At 61.7% G+C, this 27,707-nt stretch overlaps 1 protein-coding gene across 1 annotated transcript in view; it reads left to right on the forward strand.

The window, feature by feature from the left end:
* TMEM132B (transmembrane protein 132B) overlaps positions 1-26,381 on the forward strand; it is a 166,162-nt gene extending 139,781 nt beyond the window's left edge. Inside the window, exons 5-10 of the mRNA XM_054695431.1 lie at positions 4,389-4,575; positions 14,251-14,394; positions 21,706-21,917; positions 21,982-22,249; positions 24,187-24,378; positions 25,209-26,381. Of these exons, the coding sequence (XP_054551406.1) occupies positions 4,389-4,575; positions 14,251-14,394; positions 21,706-21,917; positions 21,982-22,249; positions 24,187-24,378; positions 25,209-26,348 (2,143 nt within the window). The 3' untranslated portion in view covers positions 26,349-26,381. The remainder of the gene's footprint in view (positions 1-4,388; positions 4,576-14,250; positions 14,395-21,705; positions 21,918-21,981; positions 22,250-24,186; positions 24,379-25,208) is intronic.
* Positions 26,382-27,707: the final 1,326 nt, after the last annotated feature.

Genomic DNA, 27,707 nt, shown 5'->3' on the forward strand with positions numbered 1-27,707 from the left:
GAGCGAGTGACCGATGGCCTCATTCACTCCCTGGTGTGTATGTGGAGCCGCCGCTGTGGGCCAGGTTCCTTCGGAGTGGACGCCATGTCAGGGACCGTGATGAAAATCCCTGCCCCGCTGAGTTCACACCCCAGTAGGCAGAAATGGCCCGGAGCAAAGGCAAAAGAGACCCCAGATGTTCGGGGGGGTCAGCACCACCGAGAAACTGCAGGGAGGGTGGTGGGGAGGAGAAGGGAGAGGGGCCCCTCCGGAGGTCGCCAGGGGACTCCGCACACTTGAAGACACAGGTGTGAAGGGGTGTGTGTGCAGATGTGGGGGGGCGAGCTCACCTGAGCCAGTGCAAAGGCCCTGAGGCCAGAGCTGCGTGAGGGGCCTGCTCAGGGCCCCGTGATTTGGGGCGACAGAGGCTTTCACTGCCCCTGTGGGCACAGGAGGCCCCCCTGCAGGCCCCCAGTTCAGATGGGCTCTGGGACCGGTTCTGTCCTTCCTTGCCAGCCAGAAGAGGAGGAGCAGAGCTCAGCCTTCCCCAGGGGCAGAGGAGGAATGTTCTAGAGGCAGAGCGGAGCCCATGCCGGGCATCTATGAGGCCGAGAGCAGCGGAGGTAGACGAGGGGTGTCTGCGGGGCCACCTGGAAGGACTGACCTTCTCTGGTACTTTGTGACTCCTGGGAAGGTATTATTTATTCAAAACTTGATATTGCATTATACATCAAAGTGTAGATTCCCAGCTCCAGGCTCGGGTGAACCCCGGGGACAGTTCACCAGACTCCTCGACCACCTGCTGTGTACATGGCAGCCGCTGCCCCATTTCTAATCTCCATCAGCGCGGGCTTGTCCCCCTCGTGAGGAGGTGACGTGGCCACGGCGTGTGGCCGTTTCTCCAGCCAGAGCCTCCAGGCCGGCACTGGAAGAAGCAGAGAGCAGACCGGGGTGGTGTGGCCAGGCTGGGGGCGGCTCTGGGCCACGGCTTCCTGGGAGTGTTTGGGGATGGTGTCAGAAAGATGGAGGCTGTGGGAAAAAATTAATTGTGGCGATTGTCTCAGCTGTCCCTGGGCTTGTCACGGTGATGCTGATAAAATCAAATAAGCTGGGAGTGAGGGTGAGCTGCCGGTGTGAGAAATAGTCCTGCTCGGCGGCGGGGAGCGAGGTGCCGCAGGGTTTGCTCATTATCAAGACGCATTGTTGCCGCCTCTGGGAGGATGTTGGTGAGCAGAAGCAGGGTCGCCCCGACCAGCCCGCGAGGTGCTTGAAAATATTTAAAAGGGGAAAGCGAAGAAGGATGGAGCTGCGTGTTCCTGCGCCCGGGAAGCGGGCAGGCTGGTTAGGAGCTGGCTTGAGTCAGATGGGCGTATTTCCAGCAGAAAAATGTGCTTGAGATTTAAACAAAAGGAGAAGAAACCAGACCAGGGAGAGTTGAGCGCAGAAGCTTCCCAGAGTTAAGTAAAATACGTCTTGATTAGAGCAAGTACAGAAGTAGGAGCGCAAGCTGCCGTCCCCCTCCCGAGGCCCACGGCCCTCTCAGCACCTGCTTCCTGCGTCCGGGGGTAATTTATGTTCTATTTTAAAATCCAAAGGGGCTGTTTTAGTTAATTTTTAACTTAAAAAAATTTTGAAAAATTATTTAGCTGTTCACAAGGAAATCGCGTCCTTCTGTTTTAGTCTGAGGACAGTGTCTGTCATTGCCAAGATGTCTTTACTTATTAACCTGACCCGTGAGACAGGGATCTTGTCTGTTTGTCTGCTGAGGAATTCTCATGCCTGACACGTGACATCCTTAGCAGAAGTCACTTAGCAAGCGAACCTGCCCAGGGCGAGGGACTCCGGGTCGGGATTGGTTTCGGCCTTTGGAGAACGTGCGTTCCTGCAGCTCCTCGGTGTCTGCCCCAGAGAGAGAAAACTCACATCATGCGGACACCTGATCTGGATGTTCGTGGCAGCTTTATTCCCGGTTGCCAAAACTCAGAAGCACTCAAGACCTCCCTCCTAGGTGCGTGGATAAAGTGCGCCCGTTCAGACCGTGGAATGTGACCCAGCAGGGACATGGAAGGAGCTCTCAAGCCATGAGAGGCAGAGGGACCGTCAGTGCTTGTTAGGAAGTGACGGAAACCGACCTGGAAGGACCTACATACTGCCTGATCCCAGCTCCATGACACCTAGAAAAGGCAAAACTGGAGACATGAAAAGATCAGCGGAGGCAGGAGTGAGGGGAGGATGGGCCGGTGGCGCACAGAGGGCTGGAGGGCAGTGAGGCTGGTTCCAGGATGGGGCCGTCATTACCCCCTTGTCCGCCTCGCGGTGCACACACGGCACCAAGAACAAGCCCTGGTGCTGCTGCAGGCTCGGGGTGGGAGGGCGGTCCTGTGGCTTCAGGGGTCACGGGTCTCTGTAAGCCCTGTGCTGGGACGTGGCCGAGGGAATGTGGGCACCGGCTGCCAGCCTGGCGCCCTCCCCTGCCCGCCCACCCTCCTCTTCCTTCCTACTCTAAGGTCATGTCTGAAGTCACACTGTGCACCCAACACACACACACACGTGCATGCACACACACATACACGCTTCCTCACCCCAGGGGACATTGTCTAATGGATCTCTCGTGGCCGAAATACCAACCCTGACTCCTCAAAGGCAGCTGGTAAATATTAAATTGAGAGACTCATGAGCACTTTTCCAGATTTGAAAGACGTCGAGGTAGACCAGGAGCAGGTCCAGTTACTAGCTGTGCACATTTCCACAGAGGTGGACTTATTAGCGAGCAGGCTGGTTGCCTCAAAGTAAAAGAACCCCTTTTTCTAGTGGGAGGGAGATGAAATAAAATGAAACCTTATGCATCCAAGTGACCGCCGTTCCTTTTATCCTGCACTTGGGCGCCGGAGGGCGGAGGAGCCCACGGCCAGCGCCGGCCGCCCCGCCCAGAGCCTGCACCTCTCTGTTCTGGGAACTAGACACAGGGTCCGACAACAAAGCCCTTCCCTGTCTCTGGATTCCCACCTTCCTCCGTGGCTCCAGGGCTCTGGCTACAAGCACGGGCTGCCCGAGAGCCTCCGGGCCAGGGCGTCGCGTGCGGTGGGACACGGCCGTGGGGCGGCAAGGCTCTGGCCAGAGAGACTTGGGCTGAGCGTGGTGGGTGGGAGCGGGGGTCGAAGCTGAGAACTGACGGCCTAAGGTCCCCAGGGCCCTTCAGCAGTTTGGGGTTCAGCCCTTTATCTCCCTCTTGTTGCCTTTTCACCAAAGATGCCGGGGGAGGGCCCCCACGTGCTCACTCTGGGTCCTCTCTCGAGGCCACAGGCGCTCCTCGGCACACGTCCCCCATCCTCCCCGGGGAGCAGCGTTTACACACAGGCCCTGGAGCACCGTAGCTTCCGTCTGGACAGCGTGGCAACTGGGCCTTTCTTAAAACTTCCGCTAAGTGGGGAAAGGGTGGGGCAGGGCCAGGTCCACGGGGAGTCTGGCCTGGTGGCTCTGGTTCGAGTGGAATTCCGCAGCAGGCAGGTGGGTGCAGCTCAGTTCTGCAGGTGTGACTGCTGTGCCTGAGGGTGGCCTGGGCCTCGGCAGTGTGAGGAAATGGGTGTCACCGGTGGGAGCGCCTGTGGTAGCCGGTCGCTGTTGGCCCAGCAGCAGGTGACAATTTTTTCAAAAATGACCTCAGGCTCAGAGTAGGGGTCTGCAGACTTTGCCTGGACCCAAAAAGCTGGGCAGAGGTCGCCAGGCCCACGTAGGTCAGGCAGGGGTGGAGGGCCAGGCCAGCTTCTCTGGCCCGGGGGCTGTGGGCCTATCTCTGCTGTCACCTGGGACAGGGGGAAGCGCCGTTGGGGTGATGGGGACGAGCTTCCAGGGCAGGGCCCCTCACCGACCCATGAGGGTGGCCCAGACCTGCTGGCAGTGCCCACCGCCAGCCCTGCGTCCACGCGCAGCTCCTCACCCTGCTTGTTCCGAGCCGGCGTGTCTAGAGAACACTGAGGACCTGGCACTTGTCTTTTGCGCTCATCGCCCTCTCCTGCCTGCCCCAAGCGTCGGGGCCACGCGCGGGCGGGGTGGGGTGGGGGAGGGTCGCCTCGCGCTGCGTCTTCTGTGTCAGGCTGGTGGCCGCAGGGCTGGCTGGACTCGTCTCCCGCCTCAGGCTGCGTGCTGGGAACCCCGTGGCTGACGACGCCGTTTCCCGCTCAGCCTCACGCTGCCCCGCATGCCCCGAAGCTCTGTTCTGCCCGGATTCTAAGGTCCGGGGTTTGCACCCTGCTCTGTGGACACGCAGCGAGGGTGGAAACCTCGGCCTCCCGGAGGTGCCTGGGCCGGCCGGGGCGGGGCAGCTGCCTTGGGCGGGGCTCCCAGCCCCTGTGGGCGCCGCTGCCTCCCTGAGCCTCAGGTTTTAAACTGCGCCTGTGCTTGTCTTCCAGGGCGAACGGCTCCTTCTACGAGCTCTTACAAGTGGACTTCGGGATCGACAACAGCAGTGGCCTGGCGGGGGCCCAGCAGATCACCTGGCAGGTGGAGTACCCGGCGGAGGACACGTGGAGCGAGCTGGTGGTGGCCGAGATCTTCGTCAGCCCGACGTCCTATGTGGGCATCGTCCCCCTGGCCATGGTGAGAAGTTGGGGCTCCGGAGCCAGGAACCAAGGGGGTTTTCTCTGGGTGCTTTTGCTATTGGAGGAACACGCCGCTTCCTGCAGCCTGTCCTCCTGGCGCGCCCGGCCCCTGCACTGAAGCAAGGGAAACACACTTAAACCACACTTGATTTACCCACTTGCCGTCAGGGCTCCTTGGAAACTAATTAGGATCTGCTGTGTAAATCCTTTTTCATTTGCGCATATTTCGGAAGGGTTTCCCAGAACGGCGCCCTGTGTTGTCTTCATCCGAGCCGGTGTCAGGCGCAGGGCTGTGCTGAGTAAAGCTGGTCTCGCTGCAGCGCCCGTGGGGACTGTGTGCTGAGGGGTCGGCCCCTGGGCCCCGTCTGCTCCCTGCTGAGGGCCCAGGCCGCGTGGGGACGGGCAGACCTTCAGTGCAGACGGAGCCTGAGGCTTGCTGGGAACGGGCTCCCCGTGTGTCGATCCTGGCCTAGACAGGACCCCGTGTCTCCTCCGCGTGACTTGGGGGCCTGAGAACGGGTCCCGGATGAGGCCGTGTGGGTGGGGTTGGGGGATGAGCCCATGGGATGCACGTCCTTGTGGCCTTGCTCACTGCAAGCCCTGCTGTGCCTGTCTGGGGCTGAAGTGTGGGGACCCACACTCTGGGATTCTGGGGTGACCCGTGGGTGCGTCTACCTTCCCTGCTCAGGCTCAATACTGGGGATCATGAGGTCCTTGCAAAGAACCCCTCCAGCTACGGCTAACCCTGCAGTCCCGCTTCTGTGTCCCCCACTCCTGTCTGCGCCCCAAACGCCTTTCCTCGCATCTCCCGTACTGGACGCTCCTCTGCGAGTTCGTGCTCCCCATGGTCCCCGGGTTGGCGGGAGTCGAGCAGGGTGGCCTGGGCCGAGGCTGGCGGGGCTGCACTCCCCACAGCTGCCTTGGCTGCTTCCAAGCCCTTTCCAGAGGGCAGCCTGCGGGCAGGGCTCTGCCCGTTTCTTCTGTCTTTAAAAAAAAGGTCGACACGGAGCGTCTAGCACGTCACACCTGGTGCTTCTATGTGCTGTAAATGGCCAGCTGGCGCCCCTAACGAGCTCGCTGCCCGGGCTGACGCAGGGGCAGCGGAGACAGACCCCTCAGACGGGTCTCTGGAGCGGCAGGGGCAGTGCTGCTGGTGGGAAGCCGAGCTTGTGCAGGGCTGGGGACAGCTGTTCCCTGGGAGGCAGCACGCCAGGGGCCTTGCTCCCCAGCACTCAGCATGGATGCTGAGGAAAGCAGCAGGAGCCCCACCTGGGGCAGCCACCCTGCCCGGGAGCCTGCAGACAGGGCGCTGGGATCAGACGGCAAAGCCCGTCCTTCCAAAGTGTGTCTCCAGCGCCCCCTACGACAGAGGAAACATATTAAGGGCCCATCTCTGTTTTCACAGAGCAGGTGATGATGGGTGAATTGGGAGCTGGGCAGCCATCAGTCGGGAGCCAGGATCACCCCGTCTCCCTCCACCCCAGGGCACTGCAGCTCCTTGGAGGGAAGGTCCAGCAGATGCTTCTGCTCCCCAGGCGTCTTCTCAGGCCCTGGCATTGTGCCCAGGGCACAGGACTTGCTCAGCCAAGGCATGACGAGTGTATCTGCCAGCAGAACCTGTCGCTGGCTGCCCAGCTCTCACTTTTGCACTTTTTTCTCTTTTTGCTGCAACAAATCGCCACAAGCTTGATGGCTTAAAACAGCAGCTGACAGCCTGGTGGCCAGCGTCTGGAATGGTTTCCTGGGGCTAACATCCCGGGGCGAGCAGGTAGCCTTCCTTCCGGGGGCCCAGGGTGGCCCCGCATGGTCTTGTCCAGCTCCTGCAGGCCTCGGTATTCACGGCTCCACGCCCCTCAGACCTCGGCTGCCCCACAGCCTCCTGCCCCCTTCCCACCAAGGACGCTTATGACGACACGGGGTCCACCTGAGGCCCAGGATCCCATCCCCACCTCAAGATCCTTAACTTTCCCTTTTGTTGTGTAAAGCGACACGTTCCCAGGGCTGGGGATCAGGACGTCTGTGGGGGGCCTTGTTTCCCTCCCGGCTTGCTTTGTGCATGGCCCCATTTCGGGGTTCTTCAGACCTGCCCCTCTTCCATGGCCTGTTCCTTCACCCCCACCCCGGCTGCTGCCCTAGGGTCTCTCTGGACATTACTGTCAACCCTGCCACTCCCCCCACCACATCTCAGCTCAGCGGGGACCCCACCCGCTGTCGTGGACGCACTGTGCACCCTGATTTCCCAGTGGGGCCCACAGTAGAAGTGCCTTTTAGCTTGTATTCACAGCTTTCCCTGGGGGGATGTGGGCTGCCATGCCCAGCTGGTTGGCTCCGTGATCAAACCCCACCCTACTCTGCCCCCGGGGCTCAGAGAGCAGGCGAGGGCAGAGCCAGGCGCCCCTCAGGAGTCCCAGGCTCCCCTTTGCCTTGGCTGCTTGCGCGGAATCCCAAGCAGGAACCCTCTTGTCCACTGTGCAGGGGCGCCGCGTGCCCCAGGGAGGTCTGCCCGCCCAGACCGCAGCTGCCTACTAGCCTGTGGCCTCGGCAAGTCACTGACACTCGTCGAGACCCAGTTTCCTTATCTGTTAGAACCAGGCTGCCCGCCTCCTGCTGCGTCGGAGCTACCAGCTGTCACAGATGGGGTCAGCCCCTGCGCCTGCACCTAGGTGCCTCCGTCGCCGTCCCAGTCGGCTCAGGTGCGGGAGGGTGTGTCTGTTGGCTCTGGGCGGCGGCCGAGCAGGTCAGTCTCGGGGTGGCTGTCTCATTGGGCTCCTCCCGGAGGGATGGGCTCATGCGGTGAGTCAGGTGCGGCTGGGAGACAGGACCTGGTGGTTTGGGCCTCACCTGTGACGGGCAGGCGGGGAAAGCCACGGCTGGGCGGCCTGTCAGCAGTCTGCGCCCTGGCGAGTCTCATAGCGCCCTCCGAGAAGGGGCCGCCCGCCCTGGGTTTCCACTCCAGACCCATTCAGAACTTCGCTGTCTAGTGGTGTGCCCCCGTAGTGTCAGCCGTGGTCCAGACTTTTGGATCGTTCACCGGCCTCTCCTTCCAGAAGGTGAGTGTGCGGCAGGCCTGAGGGCTGGGGAGAGGCTGCAGGGAAGGAAGTCAGGGTGGAGGCTGATGCACTAGTGCAGGCAGGAGGGCTTGCAAAAGGACAGAAGCCATGGTGATGCTCCCGCCCATCTGTCCATCCATCCACCCACCCGTCTGTCCATCTGTCCACCTATCCACCCACCTGTCCATTCACCCACCCACCCACCCATCCATTCATTGACCAATCCATCCACCCACCTAGCCTGCCTACCTGCCTGCCTGCCTTCCTCCCCCCCCCCCCGCCCATCTAGTCAATTGCGACACGACAAGCATGTGTTTAGCCCACTAAGCGCCAGCTAAGCGCCAGCTCCACTACTGTTTGGTAAATGGAAGGGGAGAAAATAGAGCTGATGGGGATTTGGAGTTGCGATCACCAGGCCTTGGAAACGATTTGTGTCTAATATTTCCATTTCTGCACAGCGGCACAGATGGTCAAAGCCTTCACAAATCCCGCCTTACAAAGGGCAGTCTAAAAACAGGAGTGTCGCAACCCAGGGCCAGCTGATGTTTTCTGTTTCATCTTTAAATTCTAAAATGTAAAAGGCGGCTCTGCGCTGTCCCTCCTTGGCTGAGAGCTCTCCCTGAGCCCCGTCGCGGCTCATCTTTCTCCCCTCCCCCTCTCCTGTTCACTTCTCTGGTTTTCTGGCCAATTATGGGGCTTTGAGCTTTCAGGTTTATTTCCACGGGTAGCTTGGAGTTTAGGGCTGCAGCCCACTGCTCCCCAGCAATGCTCACAATTGAAAGGCTCAGCTCTGCACATACAGATAAAAAACACATCAGCTTCCAGAAAGGCTGGACTCAAATAACGAACAGAACACACTTGGCGAGTTTCTAGGCAACTGGGCACGCGGGCTCAGCACAGGAGAAAGAAGAGAGAAGCAGATTTCTTCTTAGCTGCATTGGCTTGAGACTTGGCATGGCCCGGCAGCTGGATGTTTACAGCAAGTGAGGGGCTGGAGCCCAGAGGGGCCCCTCCACAGGCCCCCAGGAAGGTACCTTCCATCTAGGGCACGCCTGGGCCAGCCTGGCTTTGAGCTGCCTCTGGGAGTGGGCGCGAAGGTGCTGGCTCCGGGCCGCGTGCTCAGCAGGAACGGGCCTGGGGTTGGACGAGACAGGTGGGGGAGGCGGGGGGACGGCCCTGCTGAAAGGCCTTCACCTCTTGCTCCCGTCCTCACTGTGCGCTCTCGGCTGCTGCCGGCAGCGGACATGCCATCAAAGACTTGTGTCTGGAGGGCTGGCCTGCTGGGGGACGCGCCCGCATGCCAGCACTGAGGGTGGCGGCGTGGCGGCTTCACGCTGCTGCTTCAGCCTTAGAGGGGAAGGTCATGGAAATGACAAGCCAGAGCCCTTGCTGGCAAATAGCTTCGGCCCCAGTGGGGGGGCGCCCTTCTCCCCACGGAGGGGCGCTTAGGGACAGGCAAGCGGCCTCCGCGCAGCCCCCACCATTCCCTCGCCTCTCTGGCCGCGGGCGCGTCTGCCTGGGGCCCCGCCATGTAGTCTGCACAGGGAGGTGCCGGTCCTCCCCGAGGGTGCAAGGGACAGGCGTGCACAGTGTTTGTCTGTCATACATGTGCTGGGAATGTTCGGGCCTCTTGCTCAGTGTACCCCCCGCCCTCCGCACCAGCTGGGCGTCAGCCCCACCTGACAGAGCAGCAGGAACGTACCTGGACTCTTTCTCTCTTTTGCTTTGCTTATTGCAGAGTCCAGCACTTTCTCTCTAAATTGCTTCAATTTTACGAATTGCCAAGAAGGTGTTTTTTGATGGGTTTGAACTCGGGCAACAGTCTCCGGGCGCCCGCTAGATGGCGCTAACAGACCAGCTGTGGACACACTTATCCTGCACACCTGTCCCTAGAAGCCCTGCTGCACACCTGTCTCCAAGGCTCTCTGTACACCTGTCCCCAGGCTCCCTGTACACCTGTTCTCGAGGCTACTTGCACACCTGTCTCTTGAAGCCTCCCTGCACACCTGTCCCCAAAGCCCTTTGCACACCTGTCCCCTGAATTCTCCCTGCATACACCTGTCCCCTGAAGTCTCGCTGCATTCCTGTCCCCAAGTCCCCTTGCACACCTGTCACCTGAAGTCTCCCTGCACACCTGTCTCCAGGTTCCCAGCACACCTGTCCTGAAGGTCCCTGCACACCTGTCTCTGGTCCACTCTTTTCCCTGATTACCTGACTGCTCCTCACGCTCCTTGCCCACCCGGACCCCCGATTTCTCCAAATTGTGAGACCTGCAGTCTCCTTCCTGAGCCCCTCCCAGCCCTCAGCACCCATGTGACCGCACCTGCTGGCTTCCAGGGGCCTGGCCTCCTCCGCTGTCCACCTGGGGCTGGTAGACTTCAACACGGGATTTTCCTCAAAAGACTTTGTTGCTTTTTATTTAGAAAGATGCATTCATTATAATCATTCTATTTTTTTTGAAGATTTATTTATTTATACAAGCACTGGGCACAGTCAGAAGCGCGGGAGGGTGAGAGAATTCACCAGAGCCAGAGCGGGGAGCAGAGCAGGCAGAAGGACCGAAGTACACTGCTGAGGGGAGCAGCGGGCGGCAGGAGAGGTCTGCGACACGTGGGACCCTCGCCGGTGGCAAGGCCCACCTCCTCTCCAGCTCTTCACTTGCACAGATGCTCCACGGCCACAAACTGCGGGTGTGGGCCCCCCGCCCAGTGGGGCTGTCGTGTAGGGGGGCTTTGCTCTCCATGGGGCGCGAGCACAGAGGGGGCTCGCGGTCGCCCCGAGGGCGGGCGGGGAATCTCCACGCTTCTCAGCGGCACTGTGACCCCCAAACCACTCCAGAAGGGCTCCCAGAAGCAGCCGAGGGCCCGCCCACCGCTGCCCACCGCATGCACCCTGCGCCGTCTCCTCGTGCGGGGCCGTGGGCACGGGGAGCCGGGGCTGGGCCCTCCCGCTGTCCTGAGGCTGCCCGGGGCCCCGTTGGGTGGCCCTGGCCCCAGCCAAGTGCCTGCCCTGCGCCCTGGCCCCACGCCCTAGCCCCATGCCCTGGCCCTGTGCCCTCGCCCCAAGCGCCCTCGGTCACCAGGTGGGCCGAGCCCGGCCTGGTCCCGGGAGGGGCGGCACCGGTGGGCCTGGTTCCCGCACCAGCGAGCTTGGGGCCGTGGGCAGAGGGGCCCTCTGATGGGCCCCGGGGTCACAGGGCAGGCCTGGAGCCCATCACGGCCCAGAGCAGCCCGCTGATGGGCAGGTGGCTCGGCCCTGCGGCGAGGACAGGTGCGGGTCAGGGGCCAAGTTCCCAGCGAGGATGAGCTCAGTCAGTGCGCATCTGGCTGCGGCTTCTCCCACTGCCCGTGTCCCTTCCCGAGTCCCTCCGCGCCTCGACGACACTCCACAGATGCCTCCGCCACACAGAAATGTGGACGTGAGAGCCACTCGGGCCCGCGAGCGCCACGCTGTCTGAGCCGCCGGCCGAGGGGCTTCCCTGCTGTCGTCACGCCTCACCTGCCCGCTCGGGGCGGCGCGACGCCTACCTGAAGCATCGAGTGAAGATGTGGATGTTTTTCTCTGTCTAGCAATAGGATTAGCTCAGGCCAAATATTCTAGAACAGCTTCTCCCCCGCCCCCAGGGAGTTTGCGGGAGTTTATGTGTGGCCGTGGCACACCCAAAGGCGTGGCTCCTTCAGTCCATAACCACTCTCGTTTCCTTCTCCTGGGGAGGCTGGCGGATGCCTGTGCACCCCATCTCCACTGGCAGCCCCCACCCCGCTGGCCTGAACGGGGCGTCAGACAACAGCTGTCTCAGGCCTTCACTTGTTTAGACCTTGCGTCCCGCCAGTGCCAGCACGTCACCGGAGCGGAGGGGATGGCTTCCTGCGCACGGCCGGCGCCTCTTCTCTCTTGGAAATAGGCAAGGCCATTTCCTGGCCACTTCCTTGAAACATAAGCAAATATAAACTGTGGAAGACCAGGGCGTGTAGATCGCTGAGCACGACGACATCTGCTTACAGGCAAGCGGCACCTGCTGTTGAGTTTTTTATGGAAACGGCAAACAGAACACCCATCGCGTTCCCAGAGCGTGAGAGCAGCAGGAGGGGGAGCTTTGCCCTCCGCGCAGGTGCACTTCTGCTGTTTTCCTGGTCACGGGAGGCTGGGGCTGCTCGATGGCGCCTTGCTTTACCCAGTTCCGGAAGCTGGCTTTTGCCCCTGGAGGATCCTTAATTAAGGATAAGCCAAGGGATCCTTAATTAAGGATCCTCCAGAGTTGATGGCAGACCCCTGATCCAACGAGGGGTGCTCTTAGGAGAAAAAGGAGTGGGGTTTAAGACACACAGGCACAGGGAGAAGCAGGGCAGTGGGATGTGAGGAAGCACAGGCAGAGATGGGAGGGATGTGGCCACAAGCCAAGGACGCCTGCTTTAATGTCCATGAAAAACACAGTCTACAACTTGGGAGCAACCCAGTGACTGTCTCAGGAAGCTTGTTGAGAAAACGGAAGGAGCAATTATGTGTAAAGGACTGAAACACGTCTCTCCCCCAGCTCCCCTTGCCCCGCCACCCCTTCACCCTCTTGCTCCTCTTCCTCCATGAGCAGCAGCAGCAGCAGCATCACTATCATCCTCTGATTCCATCTGTTCCCCTTTCTTAGGTTTGGGGTGCAGTGTGAGGGGCTGATTTAGAAAATCGAACAAGGAACCCACGGGTGCTTGAGCTGACACTCGGGGTTCTGAGTGTGACAGGATCCCTTGACATATGTTGGGTGGAGCCATTTTTGAGTGTGGGGTGAAGCTCACCTGTGGTCGTGCTGCCCGCTGTGGCCCAGCTCCTCTCCGCGACCCTCGCAAAGGCTGGCAGTGGGATTTCCCTCCGAGTCCCTTTATGAGCCTGCGCGGTGGCTCCTTGATCCTTTCCTGAAGGAAATTTTTAAAACACCCACTGTAATCGCCGCGTTTATTCAATTCTCATTTGCTCATCACATGCCGGTGCTATTCGAAGCTTTGTACCTAGATTGCCCATTTCATTTCCGTAAGTTCACTCCACAACAGGTGCTTTTACTGACCTCATATTTCAGATCAGGGAGCTTAGGCTCTGGGGAAGCACCTTGTGGCAGGTGCTGACAATGAACTTGAAGCAGTAGCTCGTAAGCCCAGCTGTCCACTGCCAGCTTCCCGGTGGACGCCCGCCCTGCCAGCCTCCTCTGCAGGCGGGCCACCGTGTGCAAGGCCCGATGTCCTGAGACAAGAAGCAGGTGCGGCAGGTGTGCTTCTCCCTGCTAGGTGGTGGAAAGATGGCCGGAGTGGTGGGCACCCCTCGCTGCTTCAGGAAGGGGCCGGTAGAGCTGCAAGAAGCAGCCCTGACCTCGCCGAGTCAGGACCGGAGGCCGCAGCCACTCTCCTCCAGACTTCTGGCGACACTGGACGCGTAGAACACCCATGGCGGGTCATTCCGCTTGAGTCAGGTTTTCTGAAACTCAGATCCACTAACCGGCGTGGAGCCACGTGCGCGGCCCCGCCCCAGGCCCGGGAGCTGACCTGGCCTCTGCTCCCCGCACCCCAGGTGCCAGCCCAGAGCTGCGGTGGCCGTGGAGTCGCGAGCTCAGGCGGCCCGGGCCCTGCGGTGTCCGGTGTGATGAGAAGACAGGTTCAGCGTCTCCGAGGAGATCCGGAGTGAGCACTGGCGGGGATTTCCACGCCGGGCAGCCTGGGGCCGGGCTGGCCATCTGCCCCCCCGCGCCGACCCACAGCCCTGAGTCCCTGAGGAAGACGTGCGGCTGGGCCGGGCCGGGGAGGGGGCGGGGCGCTGGGTCTGTAAGAGCAGAAGGCGCAGATGAGCCGGCGCTGGGAGAAGAACTTGGGGCCCTCACTGTGGGGCTCACCTGGGGGGGCAGAGCGGGGAGGGCAAGGGTCAACCCTGCTGGACTTCAGCTTGAGAATGCTGGAGCTTTCCAGGGGATTCATCCAGGAGAGGAACGATCTGAGTTGAAATAGACGCTCACTTGGGCCGCTGGCTCAGGGGCCGCAGGAAGGCGGGCGGCGGGGAGGGTAGGAGCTTGACAGACGGGGCCAGAAAGCCACGGGGTCCTCAGAGGACGAGAGAAACGAGCCCGGTGTGGGCGTCGAGAACGACCCGGGTGTGGGGGAAGCCTGGGTGCTCGGAGGCCTGCGGGTGGCGCCGGGCCACCCAGTTCTTCGTTCCCTGTGCTCTTGTCCTCCCATCCGTCCTTCTCAAACATCCTAATTGCGGTTCCACGCCAAGGCTCTGTTCTCCATGTTTGCGTGCTGTGGAAGCAGGTCGCCGCTCGCCAGTGAGCTGGGCTCTGGAAAAAATCAAAAAGACCTCTTGGCAGTGCAGAAGTGGTGCCTGCAGGCCTGGATGGGGGGCGTGGGGGAGGTGGGGACCTCGGGCGCTGGGACCCTGACCCGTGGCCCCTGGGGCCTGGGAAGCCTCGGCTGCGTCTCTCGTCCGGGATGGACCCAGCGGTCGGGGGTGTCCAGCTGCGGCCTCCGTGCGCTCGCCCCTCTGGGCTGTCTCAGATGGCGGGGCTGGGCCGAAGGTGGGAGGTGGGGGACCCTTGGGGGGCCCTCCCCTGCTCCCCCGCGCCCTTCCACCAGCGCCCTCTCTCCCCGCAGGACACGGAGGTGCTGAACACGGCCGTCCTCACGGGGAAGGTGGTCTCGGTGCCGGTCAAGGTCGTGGCCGTGGAGGAGGATGGGTCCGTGGTGGACGTGTCCCCGGCCGTGGAGTGCAGGTCTGCGGACGAGGACGTCATCAAGGTACCCGCCGCGTCCCCGCCCCGGCTCCTGTCCCAGACCTGTGTCCTGACCCGGCATCGCTGCTCAGGGCGGGGGCGGGACGACCCGCTCAGGGGAGAGGGACTGATGGCAGGGCCCCCCGGGATCAGGAGCTGCTCCCTCCTGGCTATGGGGCCTCATCAGAGCCCTGAGCAGAGATTATTTCCTTCCTGTGCTCCGAGGACGAGCTTCCCCCGTGTGAGCAGTTCACTTGCTGCCTCGTCCACTCCGTCAGCTCGCCACGCCCAATAATGTCATCTCTTCAGTATATTTTCCTCAAATCCCTCACTTTTGCCAACTTAAATGCTAACTTAGCCTCATCACTAGAACCCGTGCACGCCTCCAGGGCCTGGCTGGCTGGTGCGCATAATGCCGCAGCGGTGCCAACAGGAGGCAGGAGCCTGGAGCCTGGAGCCTGGAGCCCAGAGTCAGTGCTGCCTCCCCCTCCCCCGGTGTGGAGAAGGGGCTGTATCACATCTGGGGAGGTGGGGTTCCAGGGAACTTGGGAGCTGAATTCCTTTGGCGGGGAGAGGGCTGGGGGCACAGGGATGTGAGTTTGGCGGGAGGAGGCGGGGCAGGCAGGGGACAGAGTTGGCAGAGGGCCGCCTGCGGTGCGGGCCCTTGTCCACGTGTGGGGGTGGGACCCTCCAGCACTGGGGAGCCTGACGCAGGCCGGGTCCAGGTTGTTGGGGTTCTTTGACGAGAGAAGCAGAACTGCTTGGGAGGAACAGTCGGTCCTGCTGTGGGGAAGAAGGAGCCGTAAGTTGGCTGCTAAAGTGGCCAGGCTGAAACAGCAAACAGAATTAGAATGGGCTCCGGCCACCCTGTGGGCAGAAACAATACGGGGCTAGTTTGGGGGTTGGTTTCAGCTTTGGGGGGCTGGTTTCACTAACTTTTTGTTAATATACATTAAAATGAATGACTATTAAGTTAAAAGATGACTGAATGAGAAGAATCCCTGCGCCACCTGGACTGAGTCTCACCAGGGGCCTCAGCCCGAAGTTGGGGAACCAGGTTCTCCTTTCTAATTAGCGTATCTACCACCCCCCATTCAGCCTTGCCGGCTCCTGGCTTTCTCGGTCCTTTGCAGGGATCTGTTTGAACCACCAAGTTTGGCGTTTCTGCCTGTTTTTCTCTGCATATTGTTTGGCTGTTCCTTTTGCAACGGCGACCTCGGGGAGACAGGCCTGACAGGGCTGAAATCTTCAGGCCTCTCCTCCCTCCTGAAGTCGCCATGAGAGCCCTCACCCAGGAACGGCACTGCTGGTCCTGTCCTTCCTCACGCCATGCGTGAGGCTGCAGTTGCGGGGTAGAGGGGACCCCACAGGCCTTCGCGGTGGGCTGAGGAGCCGGCAGGGTCATGCTGCAGTGGCCGAGACCCCGTCCGCTGACCGTGACCCCGGCAGCTGTGTCGTGAGCCGAAGACGCTTTGGCTCAAGAAGTGCTGTGTCTGTGCGGCCTAATTAAGCCAGAATTAATCCTCAGGAAACCCAGACTTGGCACCGTCTGTTGCCCGGGCTTGGAATGCTAATTCTCCCTCCGCACAGAAGGTGGACTCACTTCAGACTCCAGCCTGCCCCGGGCTCGGCAGACACCCTTGGGGCGGCCGGATTAAAAAGATCTGAAGCCTTGTGATCCGGGCTTGGGCGGGCCTGAACCGGGCCGCGGGCATCTGCACAGCAGCAGGACTGGCCGCTGCCACCCAGGAGCCTCTGACAACCCACTCGGCGTCCACCCCCGCCTCCTGCTCCAGCCACTCAGGAGATCTGGGGGCCCCGTGGAGGCGGGCGGGTGTGAGGTTGCCGATATGGGCGCCTGTCATGACCCCAGAGCCTGCCCCCAGCCCCCGGCTGGGCCCCTCCTGTCCTGGGCTCTGCCCTCTGGGGCAAGTGCGAGTTCTGGCCTCCCTTATCCCTGGGTGCTAGGCTGCCCCCGCCCCCACCTCCCCCCCACAGAAACGCACCAAGATGCCCTCTGCCCTGCCCCACCCGCGCGTCTGGGGGACAATCATTTCTTGCTCAGCTACCCCTCATGTCGCCTTGTGATATGGGGTGTCCGTCCAGTGAGTGTGGCCCTGTGCTCAGAGGGACCAGCATGTGGGGGTCTCCAGCTCAGGCGCTTTGTGGCTGAGCTGCGGGTGTTGGGGTGTTGGGAGGGTGAGCTGAACACTGCGGGCACTTGTCACCGCTCGTGTGAGTGTTTGTAACTCTTGCTGCGACTGAGCTGAGCGGGGCCGCCCGGGCCTGCCAGCGCTCGGGGTCACCCGGGGCGCCGATGTTCATACCCCTGCAGAGTTTGGGGCGCCCTGGGAGGGTCTTGCAGGGCCATCAAGGTCTTCACGCGTGGAAGCCCCGTTCACAGGGCATGGTTTAGGTAACGGGGTGTTCAGAGAGGCGCGATTGTGGGGACAGACACACAGACGGCTTTGCTGATGTGGGGTCATGTGGCGTTTGGGGACCTGAGGACAAAAGTCAGAGAGGCCGAATAGACGGGGAGGCCAGACGCCAAGCTTTAAGTTGACAACCCTTCTACGTTAAAAGCAGCAACTCAGCGGAGGCTGCCTCCTCGTAGTGTGTGTGGGGCGCGTGGGCTTTAATGAACGTGTTACTACCAGCAGGTGAAAGCTGGCAGGTTCGCAGTCATGGACGGGACCCAGCTCAGCTTGGCCTCTGCGCGGGGCAAGGGCGACTCCAGGGCGTGGCCGCGGGAGGACCCGGGCTGACCCGCTCCCTGGCCCTGGGAAGGCCGCTCACAAGGGGAGCAGCGGGTGCAGCTGTCCCCAGGCTTCCGGCGTCCCGGACCAGCCGGCAGAGCCCCGGAGGCCCCGGCAGGGCGTCTCCTTCGGCTGCTGCCCACGAGGCTCCGGCTTGGCCGCAGGGGCGGGGTGCAGTGCGGGCAGCTGCTCTATCGCTGGGGGCTCACAGGCGGGCGTGGGCAGGAGCAGGGCCGCTGTCGCCGCGCGGGGGGCCTGGTGTGGCGTGCCCCTAGCTTACGGCGCCGCGTCTGGCTGGGTTGTTCTCCTGCGTGGGGGGTTTGTGGGAGGGCGAGCTGGGGTGGACGTGTCCTTGTGTCTGGGATCTCTATGGTCTGGGGTGGGGGGCCCATAAAACCTGCTTGTGGTGTGTGTTCAGGACTGGACGTCCTTTCCCCCAGCAGGAGGCCCACGCCCCTCCCGTTCTCTGGTCCCTTACTCAGACGTCCCCGTGGACGGCGCCCTTGTGAGTGCTGGGAAGAGAAGCCCCCACGCCCCACGCAGGCACTGACGCCGCTGTCCTGCAGCAAGAACTTCCCGCATCTCCTGGGACAGCTCTGGAGTCCAGGGGGGTGTCCAGCTGCGGCTGCGGGCCATGCCCAGGGCTGTGCCCTGTGATGGGGAGTTGGTACCACTGTCCACGTCACACCCCTGCTCAGCCCAGCGCCGGCACCCCTCTGGGTCTCTGGCGGGAGCACGGAACAGCCCTACCGTGCAGGACGGCGGCCCAGGGGTATGGCGGCCACAGGGGGCTGGAGTAAGCTTCGTCCACTGCACATCCACGTTCATCACCTTGAAAAGTAGATCAGCGACGCCTCTGTACAAGCTACGAAAGCGAAAGCGCTCTCATTTAAGACGGGTGTGTCTGGAATTTAGATTTTTATCTAAGATCTGGGGCTGTCAGATGTGGAGAATCCCCAGCAGGAGAGCTTGGCCCAGGCCTCGGTGGAACTGCTTCGTGGGGTGCAGCCCCGGCCCCCTGGAGGACTGAGGATGTTGCAGGACCTGAGGGTGCTGATGGAGTGGAGGGCGCGGGCTGGAGCGTCTGTGCGCTCGCGTGCCTGGAAGGGCCCCTGCAATCCGGGGCCTGGGGGCTCCCGGAGCAGCTTCCAGGCTGGCCCGGCGTGAGAAGGAGACGAGGCTCAACCCACAGCGCTTGAGTCTCTTCCTTTCTGCTTTTGTACCGCTGGGAAGAGCCCCCCAGGACACCACTGTTCTGTCCTGGCACGAATCCCCCTCCCTTCGCCCACCATCCGGGGCCTGGCAGCCAAGACAAGCCTGACTCGGCCCCGCGCGGTGACGGGATGTTCCGAGTCCGCCCTCCCCGCAGACGCATTTCCTGTGGGCCGAGGAGAGTCGCTGCTTTCTCAGCGCCCCATTCCTGCCAGCTCGCTCTCGGCCAACACTAATTAGCTCCTGTGTTCACTTCTGTCTTTGGCATCTCAGAGTAAGAACCAACATCCTGGAATTGTTTCTGTGTGACGCAGAGAGATCTTGGGGTGAGCCAGGGAGACCCGTACGTCCCCCGCACCCTGCGCTGGGCAGACATCGCCAGAGCTGCCCCTCCTCCCTGCCCGCTCTCATTGCCTCCTCTCCGCCCAGACCCCCTCTGGGCCAAGGTTGGGGTCGATGGAGTCCCGTGACTGGGTTTTGGGTGTCGGCCGGGTCGACCGCGGCCCCTGTGCTGTGTCGTGTGTTGCATTGTGGATGTTTGTTGCTTGGTCCATGCTTTAAACTCCTGCCACGCAGTTTCATTGTGGCCAGAACGTCCCCGCTTCATATGCGAATTCATGGGTTTCCCCGTGAAACTCAAATCAGTCAGGCAAACACTTACCTTTTCTCTGTACCCGAAGATTTATGTTCATTTTCTAGAATTTCGTACAAATGAAACGATACGAAGTAGCTTCTTCTACTTGGTGTAAATAATTGGAGATTTGCCTGCATTGCCCCGAAGACCAGCGGCTGGTTTGTTTTACTGCCGGGGAGTGCTCCCTCGGCGGTGCTCCCCTGCTTCTCCATTCGTTGATGAACGTTTGTGTGGTTCTTGACTTTTGGCTCTCGCAGTGAAGGTCATTAGAGATGTGCATGCAAGTTTTCTCTGGACTTCCACTTCGCTAGCACAGAAAAGCTGTATCATGTGGGGAGTGTATGTTTAGCTTTTCAAAAAAATTGCGGGGCTGTTTTCTAAAGTGGTTGCACTGTTGGGCATTCCTCCCACTGGGTTTTGAGTGTTCTGGTATCACCCTGTCCTGTCAACACTCGAGAGGGTCAGCTTTTAAAATTTTAGTCGCTCTCATAGATATATGCAAGTGTCCCATTTTGGTTTTAATTTTGCATTTTCCTAAAGGTGAGTGACACTGAGCATCTTTTCATGAGCTACTTCCTGCCTCAGGTGTTCGATCAAGTGGCTGTTCGGGTCTTTTGTCTGTTTTTTTTTAAAATTGGGTTTTTTTTTATGTGTCAGTGTTGGTGGTTCTCTTTCTGCTGACAGGTCCGTTCTCAGATATATGGCCTGAAAATACTTCCTTCCAGTCTGTGGTTTGTCTTTTCATGTTCTACACGTTCTTCTAAAGAACAGAAGCTTTTCATTTTGACGAGTTCCAATCTATCAAGTTTTTCTTTTATAGTTCATATTATTCTTATGGTAGTTAAGAAATACTAGCCTGTCCACGCAGGGGGCAGGGCACACGGGCTGTGGGGGTGTGGGGGCGACCTGCACGGGGTGGGGTGACCCTGGGCCCGGAGCCACACAGTGTTATAAACCAGTGTTACCTCAGCAAGAGAAATCGAAGGGAAAAGGAAATAAGAGCCTAATTCAAGTTCACAAGCCTTTTCTTGTATGCGTCTACAAGTTTTATAGTTTTGTCTCTTGCCTTTCCTTCTGTATTCCATTTTGAGTTATTTTTTACGTGTGATGTCAACTGAATCTTTTACACGTGGCTGTCCGGTTGCTCAACACCATTTGTTTTAAAGTCTGTTGTCTCGTCAGCCTTTTTGAAAGTCCGTTGCCCGGGAATGGGGGCGTGTGTGCAGCTCAGTGCTGTCGGCGACCTTCGTGTCTCCTGCTGGGACGCCCCTCGGCCTTGCAGGAGCTCCGGCGAGCTCTGTGACGGGTGGGTGTGGATCCTGAGACTCTGGGCTCACGATTGTTTTGACTAGTCTCAGCCTCTTGCATTTCCAGATAAATTTTGGGGTGAACTTGTTAATTTCAGCCAGAAAGGCAGCTGGAACTTGGGAATTTTGATAGACATTCCGTTGAATCTTTAGAGGGAATTGGGGAGTTTTGCCCTCTTTATAGTCACGGTCTCCTGGCCGTTTCTGGGGTGCCCCTCCTGGATGAGGCTCCTCCCAGCAATGCTTTTGGTTTTCAGAGCACACATTCTGCACCTCCTTCTGCTATGTTTGTCCCTGAGTATTTATTTTTTGAAGCCATTCTCACGAATCATTTGCGTGATTTCGCCTATTGCCTGCTTGCGTGCGGACAGCGGGGCTTGTGTGCAGGCCTCGTGCCCTGAACTTGTTATTGGCTTTCATAGTGTTTCCGGTGGATTCCTTAGGACTTGCACTCCCGAGGCCATGTCCTCCGTAAAGGGCTTACGCCTTCCTACCAGGCTGAGGCCTCTGACTCCTCTGTCCTGCCCCGATGCCCTGGCGAGAGCCCCGGGAGATGCTGGGCAGTGGCCGTGAGAGTGGACGCCCTGCCGCTCCCCCATCTTGGGGAAAACGTTCACGTCTCCATGAAGTATGATGGCGGCTGCTTTTTAATACAGGCCTTTGTCCTGCTGGGAAACTTCCCCTCTGTTTCGAGTTTGTTGAATGCTTTTATCATGAGGGGGTGTTCTGTCAGATTTTTGGGGGGTGCCTGCTGATCGTGGGATGTTTGCCTTTTATTCTAACGATACAGACTTATAAGGCTATTTTATAGGAAAAAGAAAGGGTTTGAGTGATTTTACAACTCTTGATGCCTCTTAGGTTGGGAGCGCATAACTCTCCGGGCACCTCTCTTGGGATTTGCTTTAATTTTCACGCCTTAGGTTTGTGAATCAGCTGCCCTCGGCCCCCTGCGGCGCGGCCTCCGGGTGGGCGGTGGACGGGGCTCTGTCCACGCCTCCCTCGGTGGCCCTTCCCGCCTCGCGGGCCCCGGAGAGGCGGCTCGGGACGGGCCCGCGGGGGTCGGGGAGGGTCGGGCGCGGGCTCCCGCAGGGGCGACGCGGACCCCGGGGGCCGGTCCCGAGGAGGGAGCCCCAGGGGGCGCGGGCAGCCCCGCGCCGGTGCCCCTGGGGAGGCCACGGCCGCCTGGGCGGGCTTGGGAAGGCCCCGTCGCGGCGGAGGACGGTGCCCCGCGCGCCTGCGGGTCTCGGGTGATGCGCGAGGGCGCCCCGCGAGGCCCGCTCCCTGCCCCCCGACCCCCGGGCCCTGCGGCGCTGCGGGCGGCGCGTCTGACCGTCGGGGCGCGTCTGACCATGGGGCGCCAGCAGCCCCGCGTCGGCCTCCCCCGCGGGTCCTCGGGAGCATCTCGGTGCATCTCCGGGCCCCCCCAGGTCTCCAACACCTGCGACGCCATCTTCGTGAACGGGCGGGAGATGAAGAGCAAGGTGGACACGGTCGTGAACTTCACGCACCAGCACTTCACGGCGCAGCTGTTGGTGACCGTGTGGGCGCCGCGCCTGCCGCTGCAGATCGCGCTCTCGGACGCGGAGCTGAGCCAGGTCAAGGGCTGGCGCGTGCCGGTGCCGGCGGCGGCCGACAGGAGGTGAGGGGCGCGGGGGGCGGGGCGGGGGGCGCGGGCGCGCGGCGGCTGAGCCTGCGCCCCCCAGGCCGGCGCGGGACAGCGAGGACGAGGACGACGAGGAGCGGCGCGGCCGCGGGTGCGCGCTGCAGTTCCAGCGCGCCAAGGTGCGCGTGCTCGCGCAGTTCGCCGCCGAGGCCGGGCCGGGCCCGCCGCGCTTCCTGCTGGGCCCCGACTGGCAGTTCGACATCACGCACCTGGTCGCCGCGTCCATGAAGGTGGAGGAGCCGCGGGTCGCGCAGCTGCAGGAGGGCCGGACGCTGGTGGGCCGGGAGCCGGGCATCACCACCGTGCAGGTACGCGCGGCCGGCCGGCGCCTGTGCGCGCGCGCGAGTGCAAGTGCGTGCGTGTGCAAGTGCCTGTGTGTGTGTCTGCGAGCCCGGCCAGCGCCGTGTGCGCGCGTGTGTGTGTCCAAGTGCGTGCGTGTGCAAGTGCATGTGCGTGCGTGCGTGCTGCGAGCCTGGCCGGTGCTGTGTGCATGCATGTGTGCACGTGCGTGAGTGTGCAAGTGCATGTGTGTGTGTGTCTGCAAGTCCGACTGGCGTCGGGGTGTGAGTGCGTGAGATTGTGCAAGTGTGTACTGAGTGTGTGTGTGAATGTGCGTGAGTGCGTGTGTGTCTGAGTGTGCACCTGCATGTGTGTCTTGAGCACTGTGAGTGCATGAGCTTGAGTGTGCCTGTGAGTGCGTGTGAGTCTGTTGAGCATGTCTGAGTGTGAGTGTGTGTCTGAGGGCATGTGTGCATGTGAGTGTGTGCTTGTGTGAGTACGGGAGTGTGTGTACTTGTGAGTGTGCGCGCAAGAGAACCACGAGGAGCCACAGCGCATCCGACACGCTCTGTGCGCTCAGCCTCGCCCCAGCATGGAGAGCGGCCTCAGCCAGGCGGGCTGCCCGCAGGCGACCGTGTCCCCAGCGCCTCCCCTCCCACGGTGGGCCTTGAGATGCTGGCCTTTTGTTTTCCTAACCTCCAGGGTTCACCACTGGTTTTAGCACACCTTGAGCCGTGGCAATATGATTTTTACGAAACTTCTACTAAGAATACTTAAAAAAAACCCGCAGTTAAGTGCTCTTTTGTTAGTAGCAGTATTTTTAGCCAGTTTTTTAAGGCAGTTTGACAGGATAATTATGCAGAACTCGTGCAGCCTATCTTTTCAATAAATTTTTTAAATGTTACAGTTCATAGTTAATCAGGTTATATTTTCATTGTTACTGAAGTGAATGTTTGACAGAGCTGGAGTAAAAAAAAAAAAAATACTCTGTTGAGGATGCGCTGGCTGACGCCATCCCGCGCAGGCCACATTGTGTCCCCACGAAGGTCCTAATTCCGTCGCTCGTCGCACCCCCCACTCCTGTCACCCGATTTGTCCATTTCTTCCCCTCTTCTGATAACGCTTTTTGGCCTTACAGTCTAAAAGGTGATTTCTGTTTTACTTCGGTCACTTGTTTTTGTTTCTTACCTTCCACGTGTGCGCGAGACCACAGGTGCTTGTCTTTGTCTGACTCAGGTCACGGCGGCCGCCCCTCCGGGCCCCTGGCAGGCACTCGGCCTTCTTTCTTGCCGAGTAGCCTCCCTCGTGTCTGCAGAGTGTCACCTCACCCTCAGTGCCGGACTCCTCACGCTGTCGTTTGGGGTTCCTCTTAGTGCTGGGCAGACTTTTTATAATCACCATAAGCTTAGCCACTCAAAACATTAACATATTAAGTCAGAGCACAGCGGGCCAGAGTCCAGGGGTCCAGGGGAGCTTACTGGGTTCTGGTCAGGGATGAGGTGGGTGTGAGCTCGTGCTGGGGGGCCAGCGTCTGCCCCTGTGTCTGCCACCCGGGACCACTCTGCTCCCGGAGCCCCACCTTGGCCCTCAAGGGCCCCCTCGGCCCTCAGCTGGTCCAATGCTCCTTTCTAGGGCTCCCCACGGTCCTGCCTCTTTTCCCCCCAAGTGTCCGTTGTTGGGCAAATGTCACTCTTGGCTGCTTCCCTTCCAAGGTGCGCAGTTTTGAGCGTCTGCCTTTAAATCAAATCAGGCTCCTCTTGGAGACTACACGGCTGTGATCATCGCACGACACTGGGGTGGGGGGCTGCTCGTGACACCCCTGCCCCGGCAAGTGTGATGAACACTCGCTCCTGGCTCGCGCACCCAGAGTCCACCAGCTGGTTCACGTAGCAGGGGACGGAGGGGGCTTTGGCGGAGACCGCGGTTCAGGGGCTGAAGTGACTGGCACCTCTCTGCTTCCTCCAAGGTCCTCTCCCCTCTGTCTGACTCCATCCTGGCGGAGAAGACGGTCACTGTGCTGGACGACCGTGTCACCATCGTGGACCTGGGCGTGCAGCTGGTGGCCGGCCTGTCCCTCTCCCTGCAGCCTCACCGAGCCGACAGAAGGGCCCTTGTCTCCACGGTGGCCGCCCAGGACACCCTCCAAGCCCCACAGCAGGTGGGGCTCCCCAGTCCTTTAGTCCTCCCTGCCCAGGCAGCTCTCCCCCGCCCCCCGCAGAGCTCAGGGGCGCCCTGGTTGCTGGCGCTGGCCAAGGGACGCTCCTCTGGCCTGGCCCGGCTCAGGGGGAGCTGGCGGGCACTGATGCATTCTCCTCTAAACGCCCCTAAATGTCCAGATCGCGATGTGCCCTTTGCTGTGCGGCTCCAACTCTGATACTTTCATCAGGTCCTGCTTCCACGTCTGCCCGAGCAGGCGGTTTGGATGCTCGGAACTTCCATTTCGGTTGCTTGGAACACGCAGTGCCAGTGGGCACCAAACCGCTCCTGACGCATGTCACCAGCTCCGACGCGCGTCTCCATCTCAGTGACGCCGGCAGTCAAATCTGGAGCTCCCTGACGTGGTGCCCCCGAGCCGGCCAGGGTCCCCATCCTCCCAGCCGGGCGTGCTCTGCTGCCCTGTCAGCGCCGGCTTCTTAATAAAGGATGTTCTCCTCAGCAGTGGCCTGATGAGTGGCACCCGACGCTGCTTCAGATGAATGGCCTGGTCTTTCGGGTGTTTTGCAGAAAGGTCAAATTCTGTTGCATACCGTGCAATGCATTAATACAGACCCGACGGCTCCATTAAAGTCCATTATCTTTCCCGCGCTGCAGCAGGCCCGGCCCGGCATGGCCCCTCGCTCAGGGCAGCCCAGAGCTGCTCAGGATCATAAACCACGGAAGTATATTTTTGTCGGCCTGTAGATTTAAATGACCCAAAGAAACCCTGCTTGTGCCGGCAGAGTCGAAGCAATCTGTGGTAACGCGACGCTTCCTTTTCCTTTTTCCCAGGAGGCCATCGTCAGCGCTTGGATTTTGTTCAGTGACGGTTCGGCGACACCCTTAGACATCTACGACCCCAAGGACTTTTCGGTCACCGTCTCGTCGCTGGATGAAATGGTGGTGTCCGTCCCGGCACACCTCCAGGCCCAGTGGCCGGTGGTGGTGGCAGAGGGCGAAGGGCAGGGGCCCCTGATCAAGCTGGAGATGGTGATCAGTGAGTCCTGCCAGAAGACCAAGAGGAAGAGCGTCCTGGCCGTGGGCAAAGGCAACGTCAAGGTCAAGTTTGAGCCACATGTGGGCGAGCACCCAGGAGGCACCAACGACATCCAGGGCATCCACCGGGAGTACAAAGACCAGCTCAGCAACTCCATCGAGCGCGAGGGGAGCCAGGAGCGGAACATGCAGCAGTGGCCACAGCCCGGCGCCCCCTCTGGCCACGAGGACCGCACCAACAGCACAACCGGGCAGCCGACCCGGGAGGGGCAGGGCCGGAGGCCCCTCAAGGGCGGAGGCCCTGACGCCTTCACCAGCTTCCCCGCGCAGGGCAAGTCCCCGGAGCCCAACAATCCTAGTGACCTCACCGTGACCTCCAGGGGCCTGACCGACCTGGAGATCGGCATGTACGCGCTGCTGTGCGTCTTTTGCCTGGCCATCCTGGTCTTCCTCGTCAACTGCGTGGCGTTCGCCTGGAAATACAGACACAAGAGGTCGGCGGTGAGCGAGCAGGGCAACATCCCGCACTCCCACGACTGGGTGTGGCTGGGCAACGAGGTGGAGCTCCTGGAGAGCCCTGCAGACCTCACCCTGCCTTCCGAGGAGTGCGCCGGCGTGGGGGACCGGGGCCTGCAGTTCGAGGAGCGGAACTTCCTCCTTAACGGGGGCGCCCAGGCCTTCCCTGGCGCGCTGCTGCGGCCCTCCGACCGCGCCTACGACGAGGACATGCGCGACGAGCCCCTGCACCCCACGGGGCCCAGGCGGAAGCGCGTCAAGTTCACCTCCTACACCACCATCCTGCCCGAGGACGGCGGCCCCTACACCGACCCCATCCTGCTGGACGGCGAGGACAGCGTCCAGTGGGTGTGCCCGGACCTGGCGCTGGGCGCGGGGGACTTCCGGGACTACGTGGGCCGGCTGCACGACCCGCTGTGACCGCCTCGGTTCCCATCACCTTTATGCCTTCTGTGTCTGGCGGCGCGGCCGGGCCGCGGGAGGGGCGGGTGGGCCTGGGGGCCGTGGGGGCCGTGGGGGCCGTGGGTCGGCCCGGGGCACAGTCCGCCCCGGGGAGCCGGCGCCCGCGTGGGCTGGAGAGGCCGGCGTGGGCGCTTCTACTCCCAGACCTCTTAAAGCACAGTGGACGCTTCCTGCCCTTGGCCTGAGAGTGGACAGACGGCGGCCGCCCGTGGGCCCCTCACTTGTTATTTTTATATGCTTTTGCACCTGCACCCGGTTCCTCTGACCTCCGGATCGCGAAGGACAGAAACATAGATGTCCACGCGGGCCCGGGGCTCTGCCGGCGTCCACCTGTCGGCCGGGGCCTGGTGGCCTGCGGCGCGCGCCCTCGCCCTGCCCGTCCTTCTGTCTGTCCGAGAAGCTCTACTTCAGCTTGGGGCGAGGGGCTCACAGGGCAGGGCGTCGGGAGCCCGGGGGCAGACTGTCCAGGGTCACGTGAAGGACGGAACCCCAGGAGTCCCGAGCCGCAGACGTGGAGCTCCCCTCCTGCGTGTGAAGCTTCCTGGGGCTCCCCCTGCACCCTCGGACCGGAACGCCGGGGAAGAGCCGGGTTTCCCCCGTGGCCCCCCCGTGCTACACCGGAGCTGCGCGTGGAGTCACCCCGCCGGGAAGTCCTGTGGGGTGTCCCGCTGTCCCGAAGAACGTCTGGACGTGCCAGGCGCGGGGTCCGCCCGCGAGGGGCGCCCCGAGGCGAGCCGCCGGGCGTGGAGGGAGGGCGCGCCCCTAGGCCCTTGGCATAAGGGGCCGCCAGGTCTGCGGGAGCCACGCGGGGCACAGCGGCCCGAGCGAGCCGGGATGCGGTGACGGCGCCCCCGGGGCGGCGCTGCCCTTGGGGGAGCTCGGAGGAGCGGGCTTGCGGGGCCTCCTCGGTCCCTAGAGAGGGGGGCTGCGGCGGTTGCCGGGCTGCCCGGGGCCCGCGGAGTCCGGGGGCGCCGCTGTGTCGAGGGCCCCCCGCCGCTTCTCTGGGGTCTGCGGGGCGCCGCCTCCTGCAGCGGGACCCACAGGAACACGCGCGTGTGTGGAGGGCCAGGGTCGGCCGGGGCCGGAGCCGGCCGGCTGCTCTGGCGCCTAGAGGGAGGCCGGGAAGCCCGGCTGTGGAGCTCTCGGGGTGGGGGGGGCTCCGGGGGCGCGGGCCGGGACGCTCAGGGCCCGGGGCAGCGCCTCCCAGGGGCCCCGCGCCTCCCCGGCTCCGCCCGCCCCGCCCGTCGAGGGTGCCGGCGCTGACCCCGCGCCCCGGGCCGCCCTCGGCTCACGGTACCAGGCGGGCGGGGCCCGCGC

This window comes from Talpa occidentalis, unplaced genomic scaffold (assembly GCF_014898055.3).
Source record: "Talpa occidentalis isolate TD23 unplaced genomic scaffold, MPIMG_talOcc4v2.1 talOcc4.14, whole genome shotgun sequence".
In the NCBI taxonomy this organism is placed as follows: Eukaryota; Metazoa; Chordata; class Mammalia; order Eulipotyphla; family Talpidae; genus Talpa; species Talpa occidentalis.